Source organism: Erythrolamprus reginae, chromosome 4, assembly GCF_031021105.1.
Source record: "Erythrolamprus reginae isolate rEryReg1 chromosome 4, rEryReg1.hap1, whole genome shotgun sequence".
In the NCBI taxonomy this organism is placed as follows: Eukaryota; Metazoa; Chordata; class Lepidosauria; order Squamata; family Dipsadidae; genus Erythrolamprus; species Erythrolamprus reginae.
This window is the reverse complement of record NC_091953.1, coordinates 137,538,400-137,564,423: the sequence shown is the minus strand read 5'-3', so window position 1 is coordinate 137,564,423 and position 26,024 is coordinate 137,538,400. Positions and strand designations below refer to the sequence as shown.

General features: G+C 43.2%; 2 protein-coding genes and 2 non-coding genes across 6 annotated transcripts in view; 3 read left to right on the top strand and 1 right to left on the bottom strand.

Moving 5' to 3' along the window:
- SLC25A30 (solute carrier family 25 member 30) overlaps positions 1-8,102 on the bottom strand; it is a 39,303-nt gene extending 31,201 nt beyond the window's left edge. The window contains exon 1 of one of the 3 annotated variants that reach the window (XM_070751403.1): positions 8,080-8,102. The gene's annotated coding sequence lies outside the window, so the exon portion shown is untranslated. Of the gene's footprint in view, positions 1-5,739; positions 6,008-6,065; positions 6,125-8,079 lie in introns of those variants that run through there. The other 2 variants (XM_070751402.1, XM_070751404.1) reach the window with 2 other exon arrangements.
- Positions 8,103-8,373: 271 nt separating this feature from the next.
- TPT1 (tumor protein, translationally-controlled 1) lies at positions 8,374-25,184 on the top strand. The gene is made up of 6 exons (XM_070751401.1): positions 8,374-8,617; positions 10,727-10,800; positions 14,731-14,921; positions 17,814-17,919; positions 19,257-19,373; positions 24,382-25,184. Exons 1-6 carry the CDS (start codon positions 8,590-8,592, stop codon positions 24,382-24,384), a joined length of 519 nt encoding a protein of 172 aa, XP_070607502.1. The 5' UTR covers positions 8,374-8,589; the 3' UTR covers positions 24,385-25,184.
- On the top strand, positions 13,092-13,225 carry LOC139167425 (small nucleolar RNA SNORA31). Its single transcript, XR_011559136.1, has one exon. It is a non-coding gene; the product is annotated as a small nucleolar RNA SNORA31 (small nucleolar RNA).
- LOC139167426 (small nucleolar RNA SNORA31) lies at positions 22,315-22,448 on the top strand. Its single transcript, XR_011559137.1, has one exon. It is a non-coding gene; the product is annotated as a small nucleolar RNA SNORA31 (small nucleolar RNA).
- Positions 25,185-26,024: the final 840 nt, after the last annotated feature.

Below are 26,024 nucleotides of genomic sequence, written 5' to 3'. Positions count from 1 at the left end.
TCTCTCCGAATTTTCATCCTCCTCCTCCTCATTGTCGCCCATTCACTTCCACCCACTTTCTCAATGGCTGCAATTCCTTTCTCTGCCCCGCCCCCACTTACAAAACCCAAGTCAAAGGAGAAGTCAGCCCTCCGACATCTGCATTTGTCATTGCCCCTAGGTGAAATTCTTTGCAAGGAGCCTAGAAGGGTTTACACAACAGGCAGTGCAAACTAAACAACCCACATTCCCGCTTCCTAGCCATATAGTTTGTTTTCAAAAGCTTTTAAATTTTTTCTCTCCATGATAAATTACATGCTCCTAACATCATATAAACAGGAGCTAAGCATAGCCCATCAAAACGTCTGCTACAACGTCCTTCCTGTCAACAACTACTTGAGCTTCAACCACAACACACGAGCACACAACAGACACAAACTTTCTCATCCTTCCTTCCTACCCATCTCCTCCCACTTATGACTGAATGACTGTAACATGTTGCTTGTATCCTTAAGATTTTGATTAATAGTGTTTCTTCATTGCTTATTTGTGTGCAATAGGGTTGATATTCCTGGAGGCGTCTGTAATATGGTAAATGATTTAGCTTTACTAGATAAATGGTCTAAGCAATGGAAACTGCAGTTTAATGTTTCCAAATGTAAAATAATGCACTTGGGGAAAAGGAATCCTCAATCTGAGTATTGTATAGGCAGTTCAGTGTTGGCAAATACTTCAAAAGAAAAGGATTTAGGGGTAGTGATTTCTGACAGTCTCAAAATGGGTGAACAGTGCAGTCAGGCGGTAGGGAAAGCAAGTAGGATGCTTGGCTGCATAGCTAGAGGTATAACAAGCAGGAAGAGGGAGATTATGATCCCACTATATAGAATGCTGGTGAGACCACATTTGGAATACTGTGTTCAGTTCTGGAGACCTCACCTACAAAAAGATATTGAGAAAATTGAACGGGTCCAAAGACGGGCTACAAGAATGGTGGAAGGTCTTAAGCATAAAACGTATCAGGAAAGACTTCATGAACTCAATCTGTATAGTCTGGAGGACAGAAGGAAAAGGGGGGACATGATCGAAACATTTAAATATATTAAAGGGTTAAATAAGGTCCAGGAGGGAAGTGTTTTTAATAGGAAAGTGAACACAAGAACAAGGGGACACAATCTGAAGTTAGTTGGGGGAAAGATCAAAAGCAACATGAGAAAATATTATTTTACTGAAAGAGTAGTAGATCCTTGGAACAAACTTCCAGCGGATGTGGTAGATAAATCCACAGTAACTGAATTTAAACATGCCTGGGATAAACATATATCCATCCTAAGATAAAATACAGAAAATAGTATAAGGGCAGACTAGATGGACCATGGGGTCTTTTTCTGCCGTCAGACTTCTATGTTTCTATGTTTCTATTTGACCCCTATGGCCATCATTAAGTGTTGTAACACATGATGGACAAATCTGTATTTTCTTTTATGTTCACTGAGAGCATCTGCACCAAAGACAAATTTCGTGTGTGTCCAATCACACTTGGCCAATAAAACAATTCTATTCCATTCCATTCTATTTTCATTCTAATAAATGCAAGTGGAAACATTCGAGCACACAACAGATATAAACGCAAAGTAAACCGCTCCAAACTCGACTGCAGGAAATATAACTTTAGTAACTGAGTAGTTAATGCATGGAACTTACTACCAGACTCTGTAGTATCATCACCTAACCCCCCCCAAACTTTCCCCTTAGACTCTCCACTGTTGACCTCGCCCGATTCTAAGAGGTCAGTAAGGGGCGTGCATAAGTGCACCAGTGTGCCTTCCGCCCCCTGTCCTAATGTTTGTTGTTTCTTTCTTTCTTTCTCTTTCTTTCTTTCATTCATTTATTCATTTACAGTATTAGATTTGTATGCTGCCCCTCTCCATAGACTTTCTTACTAGTAGCATGTACATAAATATTGTTATATCTTTGTATACCACCAATACGTACTTGACAAAACAAATAGATACAAATACATATACCTTAAATACAGCTTAAACGTATATCTTCTTGAATACTTTTTTTTTAATAAAGAAAAAAGAATCCCATATCCATCCTATTATATCTTACCCTTGGTAAACATTGCCTAACTTTTGCTACCTCCTTTTCTCATTTTGTCATCCAGATAAAGACATATTATCTTCCAATTAAATTTACTGTTAATGTTTCCTTCCCCTGCTAAATAAAAGATCTCCAGCTTCTTAACCCTAAGCCGCAATGCCTCCATCTCATCCTTATTTGCTTTCCTGATAACTAAAAACCCTTATCCAATAAAAAAATCCACATTTGCTTGCATTTAATACGGTATTCAACATCAAATTGTATCTTTGCCGTATCTTGTTTTCAAAGCAGTCGCCCAATCTTCACTCGTGCCCAATATCTTATCTTCGTAAAAGATAGAAAAGCTTTCAATTTTTACACGCTTGGTTCAAGATTACAAGTTGACCCCACAATCCTTTATTATAAAGGACAAACCCTTTAATTTTAGTTTATTTTCAAACCAAAACTTGTCCTTGAGATGTATTTTGTTTTCAAAAACCTCTCTTTGGTTCTTGATTTTTGTCATTTAACTTGAGCAGCGACAACACTTTAAGGCACAGGTTTTTTCACATTCCTTTAAAAAATATGGAAACAGAATTACCATTGTTTACATAAATTTACATGTGCTCTTTTGACTTTGGATATTAGTGGTAGGATGGGCCCATCTGTGAAGTTTTTCTTGGTTTTCCTCTTCAATTTTCTTTTATGTACACTGAAAGCACATGGACCAAAGACAAATTCTTTGTGTTCCAATCAAACTTGGCCAATAAAGAATTCTATTTTCGTTTTAAAGGCAAAGTTATCGATACAAGCAATTGTCGTTCTTGCTTTATTCCTTTATCCTTGTGGAATCTCTTTTCAGATTTGTCTTTTATTATCTGAAATTAGCTGGGGGAAAGATCAAAAGCAACGTGAGAAAATATTATTTTACTGAAAGAGTAGTAGATCCTTGGAACAAACTTCCAGCAGACGTGGTTGGTAAATCCACAGTAACTGAATTTAAACATGCCTGGGATAAACATATATCCATTTTAAGATAAAATACAGGAAATAGTATAAGGGCAGACTAGATGGACCATGAGGTCTTTTTCTGCCGTCAGTCTTCTATGTTTCTATGCAGTATGGTCACTGTACCTTTCAGAAAACATTATTATACAATAAATAAACAAACGAATATATTGCAAATATATTGCAAATATAATAAATAAATATATTGTATATTATATACAACATACATACAATAATATGGTCTTTGTAGAAAACATCCTACGGAGCATAAAATGCCTCCAGGATTACATTTGTTGTCTTCAAACTTTACCTAATGTTCTTTTCATAGAAACATAGAAGATTGACGGCAGAAAAAGACTTCCTGGTCCATCTAGTCTGCCCTTATACTATTTCCTGTGTATTTTACCTTAGGATGGATCTATGTTTATCTCAGGCATGTTTCAATTCAGTGACTGTGGATTGACCAACCACGTCTGCTGGAGGCTTGTTCCAAGCATCTACTACTCTTTCAGTCAAATAATATTTTCTCCCGTTGCTTCTGATCTTTCCCCCAACTGACCTCACATTGTGCCCCCTTGTTCTTGTGTTCACTTTCCTATTAAAAACACTTCCCTCTTGAACCTTATTGAACCCTTTCACAAATTTAAATTTTTTGATCCTGTCCCCCCCTTTCCCTTCTGTCCTCTAGACCAGTGTTTCCCAACCTTGGCAACTTGAAGATATCTGGACTTCAACTCCCAGAATTCCCCAGCCAGCATTCGTTGGCTGTGGAATTCTGGGAGTTGAAGTCAAAATATCTTCAAGTTACCAAGGTTGGGAAACACTGCAATAGACAGATGGAGTTCATGAGGTCTTTCATGGTCAGTTTTATGCTTCAGACCTTCCACCATTTTTGCAGCCCGTCTTTGGACCGGTTCAATTTGATCCATCTCTTTTTGTAGGCGAGGTCTCCAGAACTGAACAGAGCATTGCAAATGTGGAATTTTCCAGGATATTTCATGGACCATTTCAGAATGTTAAGTACCACTAGAGAGCTATTTTTATCCTAGCATGTGCCTGACAACGAGCTTAACCATATCGGTAGAAGACTTAAAGCCATCAGACCTTAAACCCCCTTAAGGTGAAGCCTGGTTTAGTTCTTTAGAGGCTTAGTGGGTCAAAAGAAGCAAGCTCATCTGGGTTTCTTTTGGAGCGGTGATTAAACCTCCCTTTTAAAATAAAATAAAACAAACTGAATATTCATGGCATGGCGCAAAACCTATGGGAGCAGGGATAGGAAAGCAAACCTTGTTCAATCAAACTGGGTTACTGGGTGGTCTCCCTCAATTTACAACCCCAATTGAGCCCAGTGGTTCAGCTGCTAAGCAAGATGGTTGTTATAAGCGGCTTTTCCCCCAGTTAGCGTTAGCATTTAGACTTATATACCGCTTCACGATGCTTTTACAGCCCTCTCTAAGACGTTTACCAAGTCAGCCTATTGCCCCCCAAAATCTCAGTCCTCCTTTTACCGACCTCAGAAGGACGGAAGGCTATTTGTTTGTGTGTGTGTGAGAGAGAAAGACAGAGAGAGAGAGAGAAAGGAAGGAAGGAGGGAGGGAGGGAGGGAGAGAGGGAGGGATGGAAGGAAGGAGGGAGGGAGAGAGGGAGGGTGGAAGGAAGGAGGGAAGGAAGGAGGGAGGGAAGGAAGGAAGGAGGGAGGGAAGGAAGGGTGGAAGGAAGGAAGGAGGGAAGGATGGAAGGAAGGAGGGAGGGAAAGAAGGAGGGAAGGAAGGAGGGAGGGAGGGAGGGAATGAAGGAAGGAAGGAGGGAGAGAGGGAAGGAATGAAGGAAGGAAGGAATGAAGGAATGAAGGAAGGAAGGAGGGAAGGGAGGGAGGGAGGGAAGGAATGAAGGAAGCAAGCAAGGAAGGAAGGTTCGATCTGCCAAACTGCAGGCAGTCGGTGATCAGCAGAAGTAGCTGGCAGTACTGCCCTCTAACCACAGCACCACCGAGACAGACCTTACTAATGTTGTTAAGTGAATTCCTTGCCATCATTACGTTTGTCCCGCGGTCGTTAAGCAAACTTGCTAGTTACTACTTGAAAGGTCCCCAAAGCCGCCCAGAGTTGGGCAGCATATAGATACCAAATAATCAATAATGAATAAATAAAGGGGGAAACTGCAGGAGCCCAGGACAGCTGCAAACTGTCATACGTCCATATCAGTTGCCAAGCCTCTGAAACTGGGGTCATGTGACCGTGGGAATGCAACCCATCCTGTCACTTTTCCCCCAGGAATGTTTGTAACCTTGAATGGTTGGAAGAGGAGAGCTGGGGGGGTCCTGGGAGGCTTGGAGGGGGACTTCCCCGGGCTTTCTTTGTGGTCCCCCGTCCAACTTGATCACCTTTCCGCTGGGGCTGGGAAGGAGGAAGAAGAGGAGGAGGAGGAGCAGTAAATTCCTCCCTCCCTCTTCCTTCTTTCCTGCCTTCCTCCCTTCCTTCTTTCCTTCCTCTCTGCCTCTTTCGTTCCCCCCTCCCTCTCTCCTTCCCTCCCTCTTTTCCTTCCGCCTCCTTCTTCCCTTTCTTCCTCCCTTCTTTCCTCCCTTCCTCTCTGCCTCCTCCCTCCCTCCCTCGGGAAGGCTTGGGAGGGAACCTTCCCAGGGCTTTCCGCGTGGTCTCCCGTCCCTCTCACCTTCCCCACCAGCCACTCCAGCCGCCAGGTGTGACGCAGCACGGGGCGCCTTGCGGGCGATGCGGGCGAAGAGGAGCCGGCTGCGCCTCCCGTGCATGCGGCTCTCCCGAGTGCGGACGCCGGGTCTGGGCGGGCGGAGGCGGAGGCGGAGGCGGAGGAGGAGCCGGCCGAGGGGAGCGCCCGCCGCCGGACAAGTGGGCTGGAGGCTTTGCAAGCTGCACCTTTTGCAAAAGAGCCCCCGGGTGGGGAAGGCTCGGCACACACACACACACACACACACACACACACACACACACACACCAAAAATCCCCCACCGGCTCACTTACCGGCCAGCCAGGGAAGGAAGGGAAGGAGGAAGGAAGGAAGGAGAGAAGGAAGGGAAGGAGGAAGGAAGGAGAGAAGGAAGGAAAGGGAGGGAGGAAGGAAGGACGATAGGAGGGAGGAAGGAAGGAAAGGAAGGAAAGGAGGAGGGAGGGAGGAAGGAGAGAAGGGAGGGAGGGAGGAGAGAAAGGAGAGAGGGAGGGAGGGAGGAAGGAGAGAAGGGAGGGAGGAAGGAAGGAAGGAAAGGAAGGAAGGAAGGAAAGGAGGGAGGAAGGGAAGGCAAAGGAAGGCGTCCCAAGGGAAAGAGAGCTTGTGGTGTGTGTGCATGTGTGGGGTGGGAAGACAGAGAAAGAAAAAAGAAAGTGAAAGAGAGAAAGAAAAGAAACAAACAGAAAGTGAAAAAGACAGAGAGAGGGGGGGAGAAAAGAAACAAAGAGAAAATGAAATAGAAATAAGAGCAAGCAAGAAAAAGAGGGACAGGAAGAGGAAAAAGATCGAAAGAGAAAGAAAAACAAAAAGAGAAAGTGGAAAAAAGTAGAGAAAGGGAAAGAAAAAGAGACAGAGATACAGAAAGGAAAAAAGACAAACAGAAAGACACAGAAACAAAAAAGAGAGAAAGGGAGGGATAGGGGGAAAGAAAGAGGAAAAAAGAGAGCCACAGAGAGAGAGAGAGAGAGAGAGAGAAAGGAAGGAAGGAAGGAAGAGGGAGTGAGGGAGGCAGAAACAAAGAGAAAGTGAAGAGAGGAAGAAAAAAGAGAAAGTAAAAGAGAGAAAGAAAAGAAAAGGAAAAAAGAGAAAGTGAAAAAGAAAGAAAAAGCAAGCAAAAAAAGAGGGGCAACCAAGAAAGGTCGTAATTGTGAGGCAAAGTCCACTCCATGACTGTCTCACTTAGCAACATAAGTTTTTGAGCTCCATTATGGTCCAGAGTCAAGGGACGTTATTGGCTTCTAATTTGCCCTCCTGAAAGAGTTCCATTGCAAGTGGGGCCTTGAGGATTTGCCCAACAAGCAGACAATCCAATTAAAATATCCATGCAAATTCATACTTTATAATAAAATATTAAATAGGGTAGGGGGAAAAAAATCAATTAAACCATGATATAATGTGAAAGCACCTACAATTTAAATCTTATTTACACAGACTGTTCCTATTATTTATATTTACAAACACTGGAACTATGTAAACACTGGGTCAATAATACAAACTTAAATAATGACAATAAGCAATAGAACCAACATAATTTAAGAGGTCAGCTTTGATCTGTGCAAAATTAAAACTGAAAATAATCGAATAAAGCTTTAAAAAGATATTTATTTGCATTGGCATCCTTCAGTCTCGAAAGACCATGGTATCAGGCTCTGGATTTCCCAGAGCAGGGGAAGGCAGAATTGGCTCTTCTATGACATATGGACTTCAACTCCCAGAATTCCTGAGCTAGCATGATTGGCCCAGGAATTCTGGGAGTTGAAGTCCACAAGTCATAGAAGAGCCCACTTTGCCTGCCCCTGTCCCAGAGCATGAAATCTGGGTAGGTTAGTATAAATATAATATAATAATATAATATAATTAATATAATATAATATAATATAATAATATAATGCTCAAAAAAATAAAGGGAACAAATAACGCATCCTAGATCTGAATGAATATCCTCCTTTATTTTTTTTGAGAAATGTAATGTGATGTGATATATGATATGATATACTGTAATATAATATAATATAATACAACATAATAAAATTGTATAATACAATACAATATACAGTAGTACAATATAAATATAAAAATATTGATATAAATATAAAATATCTAAGGTGCTTTTTCAAAAAGGCAACTGGACTGGGTTTTTTTCCACCTTGAGAAATAATTTAATTCATTTAAAATTAAATTTAAGAATTTATTTAAATTTCTCTACAGCCTGACCATATTGAAAAAGAAACAAGTATTTAAGACATTTGCAAATCCACTCCGAGATTCGTAAAGGGCCCCTACGCGAGACAAAGATAGATCATATACAACCTTAATTTTGTGGGACTACATAAACCATGGCAGAGGACGACGGGCTTCGTGGTAGGCTCCAATCCTGACAAGCGAACCCGGGAACTGCACGTCCCTTGCCTGGCCGACTCTAATTTTTCTTGCTTCTAGAGCAAGGGTAGGCGAAGTTGGCTCTTCTATGACATGTGGACTTCAACTCCCAGAATTCCTGAGCTAGAGTGATTGGCTCAGGAATTGTGGGAGTTGAAGTCCCCAAGTCAACTTCGCCTCCCCCTGGTTCTAGAGCCACGGAAAAGGAGGGCGGGTCGCGGCGTGCGTGCGTGTCTACGTCACAGTTTCGTGCGTCACGAGGAGCGCGCGGATTGGCGACGCACGGATGGCAGGGACGTGCCCTGCTGGCTATATGAGCTCGGCGGAGGCGCGTCCTCGGCCTTTTTCCGCCTCGCTCTTCGCTCGCGCCGGGGGCTGCCGCCACTAGCGCTCTGTTCCACCCGGCCTGCCGCCGCCGCCTGCCCGCCCGCCGCCTCAGCCATGATCATCTACCGGGACTGCATCAGCCGTGAGCTTCAGCCCCCCCTTCTTCCCCCCCCTGCTCTGAATCTTACGGGAGGGTGGGGGAAGGGGGAGGAAAAAAAGGAAGGGATGCCGACTGCGCCTGCGCGGCCTGGCATTCCAAAGCCGGGGGAGAGAGCGCGCGCCGGACTCACCCTCGGAACTGCGCCTGCGCTCCTCCGTCTTCCTCAAAAGGAGGTGGGGGGAGGCAGCGCGGTGTCGACTGCCGTCCTCCCTTATTCCCCCCCGCCCCCACGCCCAGGGCGCTCCATTATCTGCGCATGTGTGTCGCCAAGGCGCCGGGCCGCCCTGCCTATCTCTCGCCGGCCGCCCTGCGCTTGCGCAATTGGCCGGGGTGGGGGGGGGAATGGGAATGGATGAGTCGAAGCCGCCGGCCGCCTCTAAAGGGCGGCAAAGAGCTTTGAAAAAAAAGGAAGAGTCTCTCCCCCTGTTGGCGGTGCGGGGTATTGCAGGCTGGTTTGAGGGATATATATTTTTCTTCTCCATCTTGGGAGATTTTTTTTTAAAGAAGAGATTGGACAACCATTTATTTATTGGTTTATATGCCAAATATGCTTTATATGTTTGCCTGCAAAGGGTGTTTAAAGCAGGGGGCTGGGCTAGATGACCTCTAAGGACCCTTCCCAGCCTTTTGCTCCATGTTTCTCCTCCATCTGGGCGTTGGGGAAGGGCTGCTTTTGGGGGCTGCCCAGGTTGGGGCCCTGCCCTCCCTTCCACTTACAGCCTATTGAGGTTATTTGCTTATTTATTAGAGCTGAAAGGGACCTTGGAGGTCATCTAGTCCAACCCCCTGCTCAAGCAGGAGACCTTACACCACCCTTAGGGGAAACAGCTGTTGCTGCTCCTCCAGGTGTGGCCTTACCTGGCTGGAAGCGTCCTGCTTGCAACCCTTATGTGCTTCCTGCCCCTCTCCTTGCAAGCTTTCTTGGAATTACAGGAGTCCAATTTTACTGATGGCAAAGGTGGGGTCTGGGGCAGGGGTAGGCAAAGCTGGCTCTTTGAAGTCCACAGGTCATAGGAGAGCCACCTTTGCCTACCTCTGAGCTAGGTGGTTGGACTAGAAGACCTCTAAGGGACCCTTGCAACCCTGAGAAGGAGAGGAGGGGGGAGTAGGAAGAGGGAGAGAAGGAGAAAGAAGGTAGAAGAGGGAGGGGGAGTGTAATAGAATAACACTCTATTATTCTAGGTTATTCGTCAGTAGAAAAGTAGTACTGATCAATATCAGTATTATTTATCAAACTGATAAATAACAGTATTTATCTGACAAAGATTGATAAATAACGGTATAAGTAGGTGCAAAATAGGATATTGATTTATGACAGGTCAGATAGGAATGTATAATTATGTTTCCATATGATTTATGGTACATGCATGGATGTATATATGGAAAAACTTAAAAATAAAATAAAATAAGGACCCTTCCAGGTCTATTGTTCTATATTTCTCCCCACCTGGGCTGTGGGATTTGGAGGAGGGCTGCTTTTGGGCGGTGTCTGATAAATAGAAATCTAAGTAATATAGAAATATATAAATAGTGGGCAAAATGGGCTACTTTCAAGCCTCTCCTTGCAGGCTTTCTGATTGATGAGAGGTCAGATAGGAATGTATAATTATGTCTCCATATGATTCATGGTGTATGCATAGAGGTATATATGGAAGCTTGGGAGAAAAAATTAAGAGAATAAAATAAGGATCCTTCCAAGCCTATTGTTCTATGTTTCTCCTTATCTGGGCTGTGGGATTAATGGAACGGCTGCTTTTGGAATGATGTCTGGCTCCCAGTTTGGCGCCCTGGAATAATAATGGTGGCCTCCCTTTGACTCAGTGCCAAGCTTGCTTATGGGAACTGGTCCGCCTGGCTTGAAGGCTTCCTATTTGCACCCTGCAGGCTTTCAAGCCTCTCCTTGCAGGCTTTCTTGGAAGCTGCAGAAGTGAAATAACCTGAGAGTAAGGCAGGTCTTCGGCCTGCCGGGGACTCCCTGACCCATGTGGTAGGAACCAGGGCACTCCTTATAGGGGAAGAGCAGAGAGGGGGTACGAGGTTTCAAGTGCAGTGGGAAAAAGCTTTTTTTTTCTCTCCTTTCTTCTCTTGCAGAAGATGAGATGTTCTCGGATATCTACAAAATCGCAGAAGTTGCCAACGGGCTCTGCCTGGAAGTGGAAGGGAAGGTAGGTGAGCGCCGGGCAGGGGGATGGAAGAAGAGGTGTGGGGTACAGCTAAATCCTCAACTTATACAGGGTGCGTTCAAAAAGTAATGCAATTTTTTAAAAAGTAATTTATTGAACAGGTTTGCACAAACACTTAAAATTCTTCAAGGTACTGTCCTTGGGCCTCTACACATTTTTTCCAGTGACTCTGCCGTGACTGGTACGTGCCCTTGAAGGTGTCTTCGGAGACCTCTCGCAAGGTTTTCGTCACGGCTGATTGGATCTCTTCTATGGACGAAAAACAGGTTCCTTTCATGGCTGGGAACAAAATGAAATATACTGGGGTGACATCAGGACTAGGGGGTGGGCAGCGTTGGCACCTGGTGTTTGGCCAGGAACCCGCGGACCTGTGGCACGTTTTTCGCCCATAGAAAAGATCCAAACAGCCATGACGAAGACCTTGCAAAAGGTCCCCGAAGATGCCTTCCAGGGTGCGTACCGGTCACGGCAGAGTCGCTGGAAAAAATGTGTAGAGGCCCAAGGACAGAACTTTGAAGAATTTTAAGTGTTTGTGCAAATCTGTTCAATAAATTAAGTGAGAAAGCAGTGAGGAGCATTTTGCCCCATCTCAACATCCTTTCTTGACTCAGTTAGATGAATCACTGCAGTTGTTAAATTAGTCATCTGGTTGTTATCTGTTGAGGGAATCTGGCTGATCAAAAGGGATCAACTGCAACCATCATAAGCAACACGAGTTAGTTGCTGAGAATTTGAAGATTGATCGTGTGAGCATGGGGGGTAGCGCAACTGTCATAACTGGGACGTGGTCATAAGTCCCGTTTTTCAGTGTTGCAACTTTGGATGGTCCCCAAACAAACCCTGGTTAGTGGAGGGCTATCTCTAATTACCATCGACTCTTAATATATTTTAAATAATAGAAGATAGAATAATAGAAGCAATGAAGCCAAATTCTGTTTTTTGTAGAAATCGCAGACAGGGAGACATGATTTCTTTGACAAGGCTTGTCCAGGGTGGGAAATTTATTTATTTATTTATTTAATTTATTTAATTTGTTTGCCGCCCCTCTCTAGACTCGGGGCGGCTCACAACAGTAATAGAAAATCTCTGAGCGAGCAGCTTTGTGATAACTTATTTATCACCAGTTTCTTGTGTGCAAATATAAAGTAATAATAATAATAATAATAATTTATTAGACTTGTATACCGCCCCTCTCTGAAGACTCGGGGCGGCTCACAACAATAGAACAATACAGATACAAATCTAATAATTAAAAACTGTAACTGTAAATAAAACTATTAATTCTCTACTTAACTTAGTTACAATATAAATGGTTAATATGTAACACATAGTATACAAATGAAATCCTGTCAAGGTAGGATGGCTAAAATAAACAGAAGAGTAGCTAATTAGTTTTTTATCATAGACAAAAGGGTTTTAATTGCCTTAGGTAAACAGAAGCTTAAGCGGGTATTTATTTCCTTAAATTAATCCAGGCAGTAGGTTTAATCCTATCATATCCACAGAGGGCATTCCATATTCTTATAGATATGGATTGTTAATCCACATTTTATTCTTTTCCCTAGTTACCCAGAGAGTATAACTTTTAGATTTAAATAAGGCAGAATAATGAGATGCTTTTTGTTATTTATTTATTTATTTATTCGACTTTTATAGCGTCTTTCTCCAAGGACATTTTATTGAGAAGATAGGTTTGCCATATCGTTGGCAATAATCGACAATAGCCTAAATTTTTAATTTTGAAGTGGAGAGGGATAAACAGCCTTTATTGCCAGAATTATTCAGGATTCTATGTTTTCTGACTTTGAAATACATTTGTTTGAATTAAGGAGAAAAGCACATTGGTGTTTCTAACGGGTCGCCTGCTGTGATCCTTCCTATATATCTGCTTTACTGGAGCTGCTTCTTGGTTATTTCTTTTAAAAAAAATATTGAGAATTTTAAAAAGCAAATTGGCATATACAAAAACAAAAGCAATACATACAAAAGACAAAAAATGAAAAGAAAAAAATCAACATATGTACACTGCTCAAAAAAATAAAGGGAGCACTCAAAGAACCCATCCTAGATCTGAATGAATGAAATATTCTCATTGAACACTTTGCTCTGTACAAAGTTGAATGTTCACAGCAGCAGGTGAAATGGAATGTCCATCAGTGTTGCTTCCCAAGTGGACAGTTGGATTTCACAGAAGTTTTGGAGTTATATTGTGTCATTTAAGTGTTCCCTTTATTTTATTTTTTTGGAGCAGTGTATATATTTCCTTTCATGCTAAGCATCGCCTGATAGGCCGGGAGCGATCGCATTTCCTCCCTGGCTTGCATTAAGATGCAACAGTGACATTTCCCTGCGCTTTCTGCCTGCACCGAATTCCGTAGCAGTTCAGATTGAATAAGGGAGAACATTACCCAGGTCTACAAAAAAAATTATTGTTTTTGTAATTGTCACAGTTGACCTTGCACTTTTCCAAATCGGTTTTTTTTTTGTTCTGATTTCAAAAATGTATATACAGTGATACCTTGTCTTACAAACTTAATTGTTTCCGGGACGAGATTCTTAAGGTGAAAAGTTTGTAAGACGAAACAATGTTTTGTAAGGTGAAAATCTTAAACCCCGGGTTTGTATCTTGAAAAGTTTGTATGACGAGGCGTTTGTGAGACGAGGTATCACTGTAGTTGTTTTCTGTAGCCTAGTGGTTCTCGACCTAGGGGTTGGGACCCCTTTGGGGGTCGAATGAGTGTTTCACTGGGGTCGCCTAAGACCCTGGGAAAAGACAACTTGTCCATCACTAATTTGCTTCCTAAGTGGACGTTTGATTTCACAGACGTTTGATTTAATTGGAGTTCAAACTTTAAATTTATTATTACAGTCATAGACCAAAACAAATACACAATCAAAAGTTGTAGGATAAAATGATAAATAACAGATTAAATCCATGATAAAATCCAGGCTATCAATTATGCATTGTCAATACTATTGAAATTACAATCCATAAGCTGTGAGGTCTATAAATTAGCTAAGGTGTATTAGGCACTTATATTATCACTTATATTATCAATTATCAAGTCTAATCCCCCCTTCACTTTTTGTTATTCACTCTTTTTTCCAAAATGTTACCATTGTCTACAAATTCTCATTTCTATTACCTCTACACTACTTACCTTAATTTATTTTATTTTTCTCGTCCAACCAATCGTACCATTTTCCCCAGATTTCATAGAAATCTAGCTTTCTTCCCCTCTCCTTCATTGGCATAGAAACATAGAAGATTGAGGGCAGAAAAAGACCTCCTGGTCCACCTGGTCTGCCCTTATACTATTTCCTGTATTTTATCTTGGGATGGATCTATGTTTATCCCAGGCGTGTTTACATTCAGTGACTGCGGATTGACCAACCACTTCTGCTGGAAGTTTGTTCCAAGCATCTATGACTCTTTCAATCAAATAATATTTTCTCAACTGGCTTCTCATCTTTCCTCCAACTAACCTCAGATTGTGTCCCCTTGTCCTTGGGTTCACTTTCCTATTAAAAACACTTCCCTCCTGAACCTTATTTAACCCTTTAACGTATTTAAATATTTCAATCATGTCTCCCCCCTTCCCTTCTGTCCTCCAGACCAGTGTTTCCCAACCTTGGCCACTTGAAGAGATCTGGACTTCAACTCCCAGCATTCGCTGGCTGGAGAATTCTGGGAGTTGAAGTCCAGATCTCTTCAAGTGGCCAAGGTTGGGAAACACTGCTCCAGACTCTACAGATGGAGCTCATGAAGTCTTTCCTGGTCAGTTTTATTCTTAAAACCTTCCACCAAGGTCTGAGTTCACCTATTCATAGTTAAGGTGACCTATTCATCTCTGCCGCTTCCAATTATCTCACTTGTGACCGTTGGCTTCTTGGTTTGCTTCCCCGTCCCAGATGGTCAGCAGGAAAGAGGGTGAAATTGACGAGGCCTTGATTGGCGGGAATGCCTCCGCCGAAGGGCCCGAAGGGGACTGCACAGAAGCCACAGTCGTCACCGGCGTTGACATCGTCATGAACCACCACCTCCAGGAGACCTCTTTCACCAAGGAGTCTTACAAGAAGTACATCAAGGAATACATGAAGTCGTAAGTGGGCCTCCTCGCTGGCCAAGCGACGGTTTATTTATTTTATTTTATTTATTTATTAAGATTTCTATGCCGCCCCTCTCCGTAGACTCGGGGCGGCTCACAACAATAATAAAAAACAGCATATGACAAATCTAATGTTTAAAATAACTAATAAACCCTTATTAAAAACCAAACATGCACACAAACACACCATGCATAAATTGTATAGGCCTGGGAGGGAAGGGAATATCTCAGTTTATTATTTATTATTATTTATTTATTGGATTTGTATGCCGCCCCTCTCCGGAGACTCGGGGCGGCTAACAGCAACAATAAAACAGTAATACTAATACTATTACTAGTATTAGTAATCTAATACTAAAAACGATTAAAAACCCATTAATATAAAAACCAGACATACATACATACATACCATGCATAAATTGTAGAGGCCTAGGGGGAAAGAGGATCTCAGTTCCCCCATGCCTGACGGCAGAGGTGGGTTTTAAGGAGCTTACGAAAGGCGAGGAGGGTGGGGGCAATTCTGATCTCTGGGGGGGAGCTGGTTCCAGAGGGTTGGGGCCACAACAGAGAGGGCTCTTCCCCTGGGTCCCACCAGGCGACATTGCTTAGTCGATGGGACCCGGAGAAGGCCGACTCTGTGGGACCTAACCGGTCACTGAGATTCGTGCGGCAGAAGGCGGTCCCGGAGGTATTGCCTGGGTTTGGGCCACAAGACCTTTTGGGAAAGCCTCGTGCCAATGGTGCGTTTTCAGGAAGGCAGCTGGACTTTCTTTGAAGAGGTTTTGTTTCTCATTGCAGAAGCTGCTTCAGTTCTGGATAGATGGGGAAGGATACATACAGTAATACCTCATGATACGAACTTAATTGGTGCAAGGAGGAGGTTCGTAAGACGAAAGGTTCGTAAGACGAAACATTGTTTCCCATAGGAAACAATGTAAAGTCAATTAATCCGTGCAACCAAAAAACCCCCCGCAAAAAAACGGCTTTCGGCGACTGCTGGGAAGCGGCGCGGCTGTTTTAAAAGGTGACAGCCGGGCTGGGGGGCTTCCCAGCACCCCCCCGAACCCGGAAGTTCGGCAAAAGTTCGGGGTTCGGGGGGGGTGCTGGCAAGCCCCCCAGGCCGGCAGAGCCTTTTAAAACAGCCGTGCCGTTTCCTAGCTGTCTCCCGAAGCCGAACGCGGAAGTTCGGCTTTAGCGTTCGGCTTCGGGAGACAGCTGGGAAGCGGCGCGGCTGTTTTAAAAGGTGACAGCCGGGCTGGGGGGCTTCCCAGCAACCTCCCGAACCGAACCCGGGGTTCAGCAAAATTTTGCCTCTTCTTACAAACTTTGTTCGAGTTACGAACCGGCGTTCGGGAGGCTTCTGGGAAGCCCCACCGCCTGGCTGTCACCTTTTAAAACAGCCGCGCGGCTTCCCAGCAGTCTCCGAACGCCGGTTCGTAACTCGAAAAAAGTTCGTAAGAAGAGGCAAAAATTTTTCTGAACCCCGGGTTCGTATCACGAGTTGTTCGTAAGACGAGGGGTTCGTATCTTGAGGTACCATAGAAACATAGAAGTCTGACGGCAGAAAAAGACCTCCTGGTCCATCTAGTCTGCCCTTATACTATTTTCTGTATTTTATCTTAGGATGGATATATGTTTATCCCAGGCATGTTTAAATTCAGTTACTGTGGATTTATCTACCACATCTGCTGGAAGTTTGTTCCAAGGATCTACTACTCTTTCAGTAAAATAATATTTTCTCATGTTGCTTTTGATCTTTCCCCCAACTAACTTCAGATTGTGTCCCCTTGTTCTTGTGTTCACTTTCCTATTAAAAACACTTCCCTCCTGGACCTTATTTAACCCTTTAATATATTTAAATGTTTCGATCATGTCCCCCCTTTTCCGTCTGTCCAATACTGTACATGTATTTTTCGGAGTATAAGACTTTAGCTTTTGGGGGAGGAAAATAGGGAAAAGAAACTGCTTACCAGATATTCCTCTGGCTAGCGCCCTTAGTCTGGTCAGCTTCAGCACATTATTTTATCCCCTGGTTAAGAGTTTAAAGGGGTTTTGTTTTTCTAAGAGAGCAACAATGAAAGAGCTTTGAAGCCAGTAAGAGCTGAGAACATTATTAGCACCTGGCTAGGGCTGGAAAGAAACTTATTCGGAGCAAGTTAGAGCAATGAAAAGAACCCTGCAAAGACTTAGGGCTTGGAAAACTTTCTTCTTTGCAGAGAGTAACAATGAAAGAGCTTGCAAGCCAGTAAGACCTGGAAACATTGTTAGCACCTGGTTAGGGCTGGAAAGAAACATTTGGAATAAATAGAGAATGGGGGGGAAAAAAATAATCAAAGACAGGGTTTGGAAAACATTCTTTGCAGAGAGTAATAATGAAAGAGCTTGCAAGCCAGTTAGAGCTGGGGACATTATTAGCATCTGGAAAGAAACATTCGGAGCAAGTAAAGCTATGGAAAAACCTCTGCGAAGCCTATGGGCTTGGAAAACATTCCTCTTTGCAGAGAGTAACAAGGAAAGAGCTTGCAAGTGGATAAGAGCTGGGAACATTAATAGCACCTGGTTGGGGTTGGAAAGAAGCAATGAAAAAAAGCCCTTTCCCCTTGCTGTTCAAATCTGCTTTCGCTGTGTGTCCTTTTAACAATCAAGTTTGATCTTACAATGAAAATAAGGGGCTTTTTTGAGCAGGTGGGTTCACTCTGAGGGCTGTGCACGGCACATTAAGTAGATATTTGCCACTGTCGTAAAACTATTTGTACTGTCAACTCCACTAATGCCGCTTTAGTATAGCATCTGTTTGTAACCTTTCTGTCTAGGTGATATCCTTGGGGAGGAGAAAGGGTACATATATCTATATGCGAGTGTTGAGGAATTGTTTTCTTTCTCCAGGATCAAAGCCAGACTCGAGGAAACTAAACCCGAGAGGGTGAAGCCTTTTATGACCGGAGCAGCTGAGCAAGTGAAGCACATTCTTGGGAACTTCAAAAATTATCAGGTGGGTTCAAAGGGTCTCTGGTTTCCCCTCCCAAAATAGGATCAATTCTACCTGGCGTTACTGTAACTTGCTACAGGCTTGAAACAGCTTTTTCTCAAATATCTGGATTTTATTTTAAAATGGGTTTGGGTGAGGCAGCTTTTTTCAACTCCCGAGTCTGACCAAAGAGACAAGATTCTCTAGATTCTAAGGATCAACAAAATTTATTGTTCTGGGGACCACATACAAATCTGGCCATTCCATGCCTAAAATATTAAATGTGTCGGGAGATTTATTTCTCTATCGGGGGAATCTCTTGTTTAGAAGTAGAGCAAGCCAACATGAAGCTGTTGGTTATCACCTATAAAGCCCTACATGGCATAGGACCACCTTGTGCGACCGATAAGGGCCTATGGGGCTGGCCTTCCTTGGGTCCCGTCAGCCAATGTCGACTGGCAGGGCTGAGGGGGAGGGCCTTCTCTGTGGTGGCTCCAGCTCTCTGGAACCAGCTGCCTCGAGATCTGCACCCTCCTCATCTATTGGCCTTCTGTAAAGCTGTAGAGACCTGGCTCTTTTGGTAGGCCTGGGGGCCACTGATCTAATGAGATACTACCCAGATCTGGCCACGAGTGATACTGAAAGAGATGCATATTTTTATTAATGTGGTGGATATGCCAAGAGGACTTATTGGAAGAAAATCCAAAAATGGCTGAAAAATGTTGCACAAATTGATTTAGAACTAACACCAGGCATATTCCTACTGGGCATGATAGATCATAAAATATACAAAGACAGTAGATATTCTAATGCAGAATAAAGAGTGGATAGACAGAAAAGATTAAAATTATGGATGGGCTAATTTATAAAGGTGAACTATACCAGTTATAACATAAATTACTTAAAATTAAGAATTTCTATGAAGATGATCAAATCACAATACACCAAAACTGTTAAGATCGCAAATATATATGCGATACAGTATGGATAACTGCATAAAACATAGCAAGATATTAGTAAGAATAAGATAGTGAAGAGAGAACAAGAATATCTCTCTTGTATTTAACTGTGTATATCTTTTTCTGTTACCTTTTGAAATGATTATATATATATTTGTAAGGACACTAATGATGCTGTATGTTTATGTGGTTTTTTTAAAGCAATAAAAATTTTTTTAAAATGTATTTAGATAGATAGATAGATAGATAGATAGATAGATAGATAGATAGATAGATAGATGAAAGATAGATAGATGAAAGATAGATAGATAGTAGATAGATAGATTGATTGATTGAATTGATAGATTGATTAGATCCAAGAGCCAAGCTTGTATTTTAACGGGATGATATTTCTTCCTCTAGTTTTTTGTAGGCGAGAATATGAATCCAGATGGCATGGTGGGGCTACTGGACTTCCGCGAAGATGGCGTGACCCCCTATATGATTTTCTTTAAGGATGGATTAGAGATGGAAAAATGTGTAAGTATTGGGTTGACAAGGCGATGGGTAGAATGCAGGCGGGAAACAGCAGGGTCAAAGCTATTAACAACAGGAGAGAGTAGCTCAGTTCTAACCACAGGCAGCTTTTGAAGTTGATAACAAGCGGAGGAACAAGACTTTAATTTAATTTATTAAATTTTATAAGCTGCCCAACTTGTGTCGGACTCATAAAAACAATGTAAGAACAGTTAAAACCCCAAAAATAAAGCAGCCATTCAACCAAACATTCATTTCTTCATGGCTGGTATTGGATGGTCTAACTAGATGGAGAATTAACTCCGTCTTTGTAACGTTCACTTCAAACTTCAGAGTAATTCTGACCCATCCCAGTTCTACTGCTGTGGTATTCTCCCATTTAATGATTTTCAGTAATGCTGGTAGTCCTCAACATGCAATCGCAATTGAGCCCACCATTTCTGTTGCGGTGTGAGACAGTCATTAAACGAATTTCCGCCCCGTTTTACGACCTTTCTTGGCTGTGAACCACTGCTACTGTTAAGTTAATGACCAGGGTTATTATTAATTGAGTCTGGCTTCAATGGGGAGGCCATTGTCAAAAATATATACACACGTCAATTGCCAAAAGTCTGGATTTTGATCAGGGGATTGTGGGAATGCTGCAGTGGTGAAAAGAGACATTAAGTCCCTTGTAATTTTCTCCACCATACAATTATTATTTATTGGATTTGTATGCCGCCCCTCTCCGCAGACTCGGGGCGACTAACAACAGCAGTAAAATAGTACAACAAAATCCAATACTAAAAAAAAAACAGTTAAAAACCCATTATATTAAAACCAATCATACATACAAACATACCATACATAAATTGTAGAAGCCTAGGGGGAAAGAATATTTTAGTTCCCCCATGCCTGGCGGCAGAGGTGGGTTTTAAGCAGCTTACGAAAGGCGAGGAGGGTGGGGGCAATTCTAATCTCTGGGGGGAGTTGGTTCCAGAGGGCCGGGGCCGCCACAGAGAAGGCTCTTCCCCTGGGTCCCGCCAAGTGACATTGTTTGGTTGACGGGACCCGGAGAAGACCCACTCTGTGGGACCTAACTGGTCGCTGGGATTCGTGCGGCAGAACAATAAAACACACATAGATAACAAAAACACAACATCAGTACTTCGGAATCACAGATTGTGCCCCATTTGCTTCTCATATAATATAAAACTTTTTAAGGAGCATCATAAATTTCATTTTCCATTTAAACAACCTTACCCTCAATTCTCCACTATTTAAACTTAACTTAGTATGCTAAAACCATGAATAGAAATCAGAAACTAATATTAACATTAAATTGTTTTTGAAGTGATATATGAGAGTTAGAGATTAGCTGAGACCCATATGAAGAAAAAAAGGAAATGGTGGTAGCTCTAGATAACAATACAGTGATCCCCCGGTTATTGCGTCCCCGACCATTGCGAACAGGGTAATTTGCGATTTTTCAACCCGGAAGTCAAAATACCATCTACGCATGCGTGCCCTTTTTTTTCTATGGGCACGCATGCGTAGATGGCAACCGGGAGATCAGCTGCTGGGCGGCTTCCCTGGGTCTTCCCCCTCTTGCTGGCATCAGCGAGGAGTTTCCCCACCGCCCACGCAAACTCCTCGCTGCCGCTCGCCCGCCCTTCGCCTGCCCACGCCGTTCGCTCCCCCTCTTGCTGGCGGGAGGGCGAGAAGCCCTCCCCAGCACCCGCTCGCCCGCCCTTCGCCGCTTGCCCGCCCTTCGCCCTGGCGGAGAAATTCCAGCCCCCACCTGGTCCCGCCCGATCCTCCTCCCTGAGGCAGCTCGCCCTCCCATGGCCGCTTCCTCCACCCTCCATCGCAAGCCCTCGCCACCGCAGCCAACGCGCGCTGCGATCTTCAAGCCCGGCTCCTTTCGGCCCAGCATCCCGGGCCAAGCAGCTGCCTTCCGTGACTGAGCCTGACTGGCCCGGAAGATCGTAGCGCGCGTTGGCTGCAGCGGCGGCGACATTGCTGCCGGTTTGGCTTCGCTCGCTCGCCGCTGAGGAGCCGAAGATTGGGGGGCGGCGCAGCGAGCGAGCGAAGCCAAGCCGGCAGCAATGTCGCCGCCGCTGCAGCCAACGCGCGCTACGATCTTCCGGGCCAGCCAGGCTCAGCGGATCAAGCCCGGCTCCTCTCGGCCCATCATCCGGGGCCAAGCGGCTGCCTTCCGTGACGGAGCCTGGCTGGCCCGGAAGATCGTAGCGCGCGTTGGCTGCAGTGGCGGCGACATTGCTGCCGGCTTGGCTTCGCTCGCTCGCCGCGCCGCCCCCCAATCTTCGGCTCCTCGCTAGCGCTGCGGAAGTTTAAAACACCATCTGCACATGCGCAGATGGTGTTTTTACTTCCGCAGCGCTACTTCGCGAAAACCCGCTCGTTGCGGGGGGTCCTGGAACGGAACCCTCGCAACGAGCGGGGGATCACTGTATAACAAAGATTTAAGATGTTTATATTCAAAATAGTTTATTGAATTTAAATGTTTAAAAAGGGGTAGGGAAGGAGGGTGGGAAAAGGGAGAAAAGGAAGAGGGGGTACATAATGAAGAAAAATCTTGTATTACACATAAACAAGCTCAATATTTAAAAAGTTTAATTATATAAAGGCTCATGTGTTTTGCTATATGTTATATAGAGCTAGGGAATTTTATGGTGTTAGCAGATCAGGAGATTTTATACATACCGCTCAAAAAAAAGAAAGGGACCCTTCAAAGAACCCATCCTACATCTGAATGAATGAAATATTCTCCCTGAATACTTTGCTCTGTACAAAGTTGAATGTGCACAACAGCAGGTGAAATGGATTGTCCATCAGTGTTGCTTCCTAAGTGGACAGTTTGACTTCACAGAAGTTTGATTGACCTGGAGTTATATTGTGTCGTTTAAGTGTTCCCTTTATTTTTTGGAGCAGTGTATATGCTAAGCATCGCCTGATAGGCCGGGAGCGATCGCATTTCCTCCCTGGCTTGCATTAAGATGCAACAGTGACATTTCCCTGCGCTTTCTGCCTGCACCAAATTCCGTAGCAGTTCAGATTGAATAAGGGAGCACATTACCCAGGTCTACCAAAAAAAATATTTTGGGAGGTAACCATCGCAGTTGACCTTGTACTTTTCCAAATCAGTTTTTTTGTTCTGGTTTCAAAAATGTATACAGTGTTCCCTCAATTTTCGTGGGTTCAAACTTCGCGAAAAGTCTCTACCACGGTTTTTCAAAAATATTAATTAAAAAATACTCCATGGGTTTTTTCCCTATACCACGTTTTTTTCCGCCCGATGACGTCATATGTCATTGCCAAACTTTTGTTTGCCTTTAATAAATATTTTTTTGAATAAACTTTAATAAACAGGGTGAGTAATCTAAATGGTTGCTAAGGGAATGGGAAATTGCAATTTAGGGGTTTAAAGTGTTAAGGGAAGGCTTGTGATCCTGTTCATAGCCAAAAATAGTGTATTTACTTCCGCATCTCTACTTCGCGGAAATTCAACTTTCGCGGGCGGTCTCGGAACGCACCCCCCGCGAAAATTGAGTGAACACTGTATAGTTTTTTCTGTAACACAGTGGTTCTCAACCTGGGAGTTGGGACCCCTTCAGGAGTCGAACGACTGTTTCACAAGGGTTGCTTAAAACCCTGGGAAAAGACAATTTTTCCTTGATGTCAAATAAAGCATCTATTCTGCCAGCTTGGAACATATTTTTACAGTCTGACCAATCAGGCGTTTACAGTGGGACCGTCCCTCTGACCTTCCTGCCAATCAGCTGTTGGGAGAAATGGTGCTAGACCTATGTTTGGGGGGCCACCACAACATGAGGAACTGTATTAAGGTGTCGTGGCAATAGAAAAGTTGAGAACCACTGAGAACCTTTCCACGGAGCATTCTTAAATGTACTGGCAACATTTAAGAAAACAGTAATTACCATATACCATATTTTTCAGGGTATAAGTGTATAACCTTAGGTTGTTTGGGAGGAATATAGGGAAAATAATCTGCTTACTAGATATTTATCTGGCTAGCATCCTTAGTCTGGTCAGTTACAGTACATTATTTTATCCCCTGGTTAGGGCTTTACAAAAACCTTATTTGGAGAGAGTAACAATGAAAGAGCTTGCTAGCCAGTAAGAGCTGGGGACATTGTTAGCACCTGGTTAGGGCTGGAAAGAAACATTTGGAACAAGTAGAACAAGGGGGGGGGGGAACCTGCAAAGACTTAGGGCTTGGAAAACATTATTTACAGAGAGTAACAATGAAAGCTTGCAGGCCTGTAAGAGCTGGGAACATTGTTAGCACCTGATTAGGGCTGGAAAGAAACATTTGGAGCAAGTTAGAGCAATGAAAAAAGAACTGCAAAGACTTAGGACTTGGAAAACATTCTTAGCAGTGAATAACAATGAAAGAACCTGCAAGATAAGAGCTGGGATGATAGTTAGCACCTAGTTAGGGCTGGAGAAAAAAAAGCTTTGGAAAAAACCTGCTCTTAGAATATAAGATTCACCTGAATTTTCAGCCTCTTAGGGAGGAAAAATATACGTCTTATACTTGGAAAAATATGGTACGTTCAAAATGTAGAAACGACGTAATAGCAAAAATGCTTCTCTATCAAAAACTTTTGGAATCAGAACATCAGACTCCATAGGAGACATATACTGCTCAAAAAAATAAAGGAACACTCAACACATTCTAGATCTGAAGGAATGAAATATTCTCATTGAATATATCATTGGCACAACTATTCCATTGGCACAACAGCGTGTGAAATTGAGTGTCAGTGTTGCTTCCTAAGGGGACAGTTTGATTTCACAGAAGTTGGATTGACTTGGACTTATGCTCTGTTGTTTAAGTGTTCCCTTTGTTTTTTTGGAGCAGTGTATTACCTTTCCTGATGGTTTTTTGTGTGTGTGTGGGTTGACCAGTGTTATAAGAAAGTGGGGAGGGAGAACATGAAAACTCTGGTGTGTCTACTCTAAACTTTCCTTCATTTCTCGACAGTAACAAGACATCCAATCATTCGGAATCATTCGTCGTCATAATTGGCTGCTGCTCTTTATTCATCAACAAAAAAAACATCATGACTCAACAATGTCTGAAAAAAAAACTGGACTGATTGATCTCATCTTGAGCTTTAATTTGATTTATTTTGCCCCCCCCTTCCCCCCCACCTCTGAATTATAATTGAAGCGTGGAGAGGCATTGGGGTTTTTGGTTTTTTTTGGTTTTGTTTTTTTAAAAGAGAAAAAAACCAAACTTGTCTTGTAGGCTGTCTAAAATAAAAACAAAAACAAACAAACTCCATTTAAAAACCCAGCATAGGTAATGCCTCTTGGTTTAATGTGTTGAGAGCGGGCTTCTCGTAGCAGTGTGGCCTTAGTGGTGGTGTCTCCAGATTACCGGGACCTTTGAAACTGGAAGTTCGGTTGGCCACTCCTGAACTGCTGATTCTAGACACTCATCGGGGGGAAAGAAATCTAAGAGAGAAGCCTGAGTTTCTGAAGCGGACTTGACATCTTTTTAACAACTCACAATAACTACTCGGACGACAACCCGGGAGAGGCCTGGATGTGGGGTGTGGCTTTGCACGCTAATAATCCCCGAGTGTTTCACCAGCGAAGGAGAGATGGCGGCGGGTTTTTTTTGACAAACACGTCGTGCCGATGGAGCAGAAAGCGGGAAAGAGAATTCTCGGCCGCGGAAACGAGAGTATTGAGCAAAACGACCGACACATTCGCGAGGCATTGCTTTATGTGCTGTAACACTGAATAACTGTAATTTAAATACATGAGTATAATAACCAATTGAATTGCAGGCTGCTAACTGTGCTGTGTGTTATCCATTCCAGCCTGGAGCCCTTAGTTGAGCTTCAGTGGTGCAGTGGTTATTATTATTATTATTATTATTATTATTATTATTATTATTATGTATTCGATTTGTATGCCGCCCCTCTCCGTACACTCCAGGAGGCTCACAGAATAGATAAAAACATAATAAGCATGTAGCACAAATCTAATAATTTAAAATACAGCTAAAAGCCCTAGGGTGATACGCAGTCATAAAGTCGTGATTTAGGGGTAGTGATTTCTGACAGTCTCAAAATGGGTGAGCAGTGTGGTCGGGCAGTAGGAAAAGCAAGTAGGATGCTTGGCTGCATAGCTAGAGGTATAACGAGCAGGAAGAGGGAGATTGTGATCCCCTTATATAGAGCGCTGGTGAGACCCCATTTGGAATAACACTGTGTTCAATTCTGGAGACCTCACCTACAAAAAGATATGGATAAAATTGAAGGGGTCCAAAGACGGGCTACAAGAATGGTGGAAGGTCTTAAGAATAAAACGAATGAGGAAAGACTTAATGAACTCCATCTGTATAGTCTGGAGGGCAGAAGGAAAAGGGGGGACAGGATCAAAACATTTAAATATGTGAAAGGGTTAAATAAGGTCCAGGAGGGAAATGTTTTTAATAGGAAGGTGAACACAAGAACAAGGGGAAGTGAGTTGGGGGAAAGATCAGAAGCAACGAGACAAAATATGATTTGACTGAAAGAGTCATAGATCCTTGGAACAAACTTCCAGCAGGCATGGTTGGTAAATCCACAGTCACTGAATGTAAACATGCCTGGGATAAACATAGATCCATCC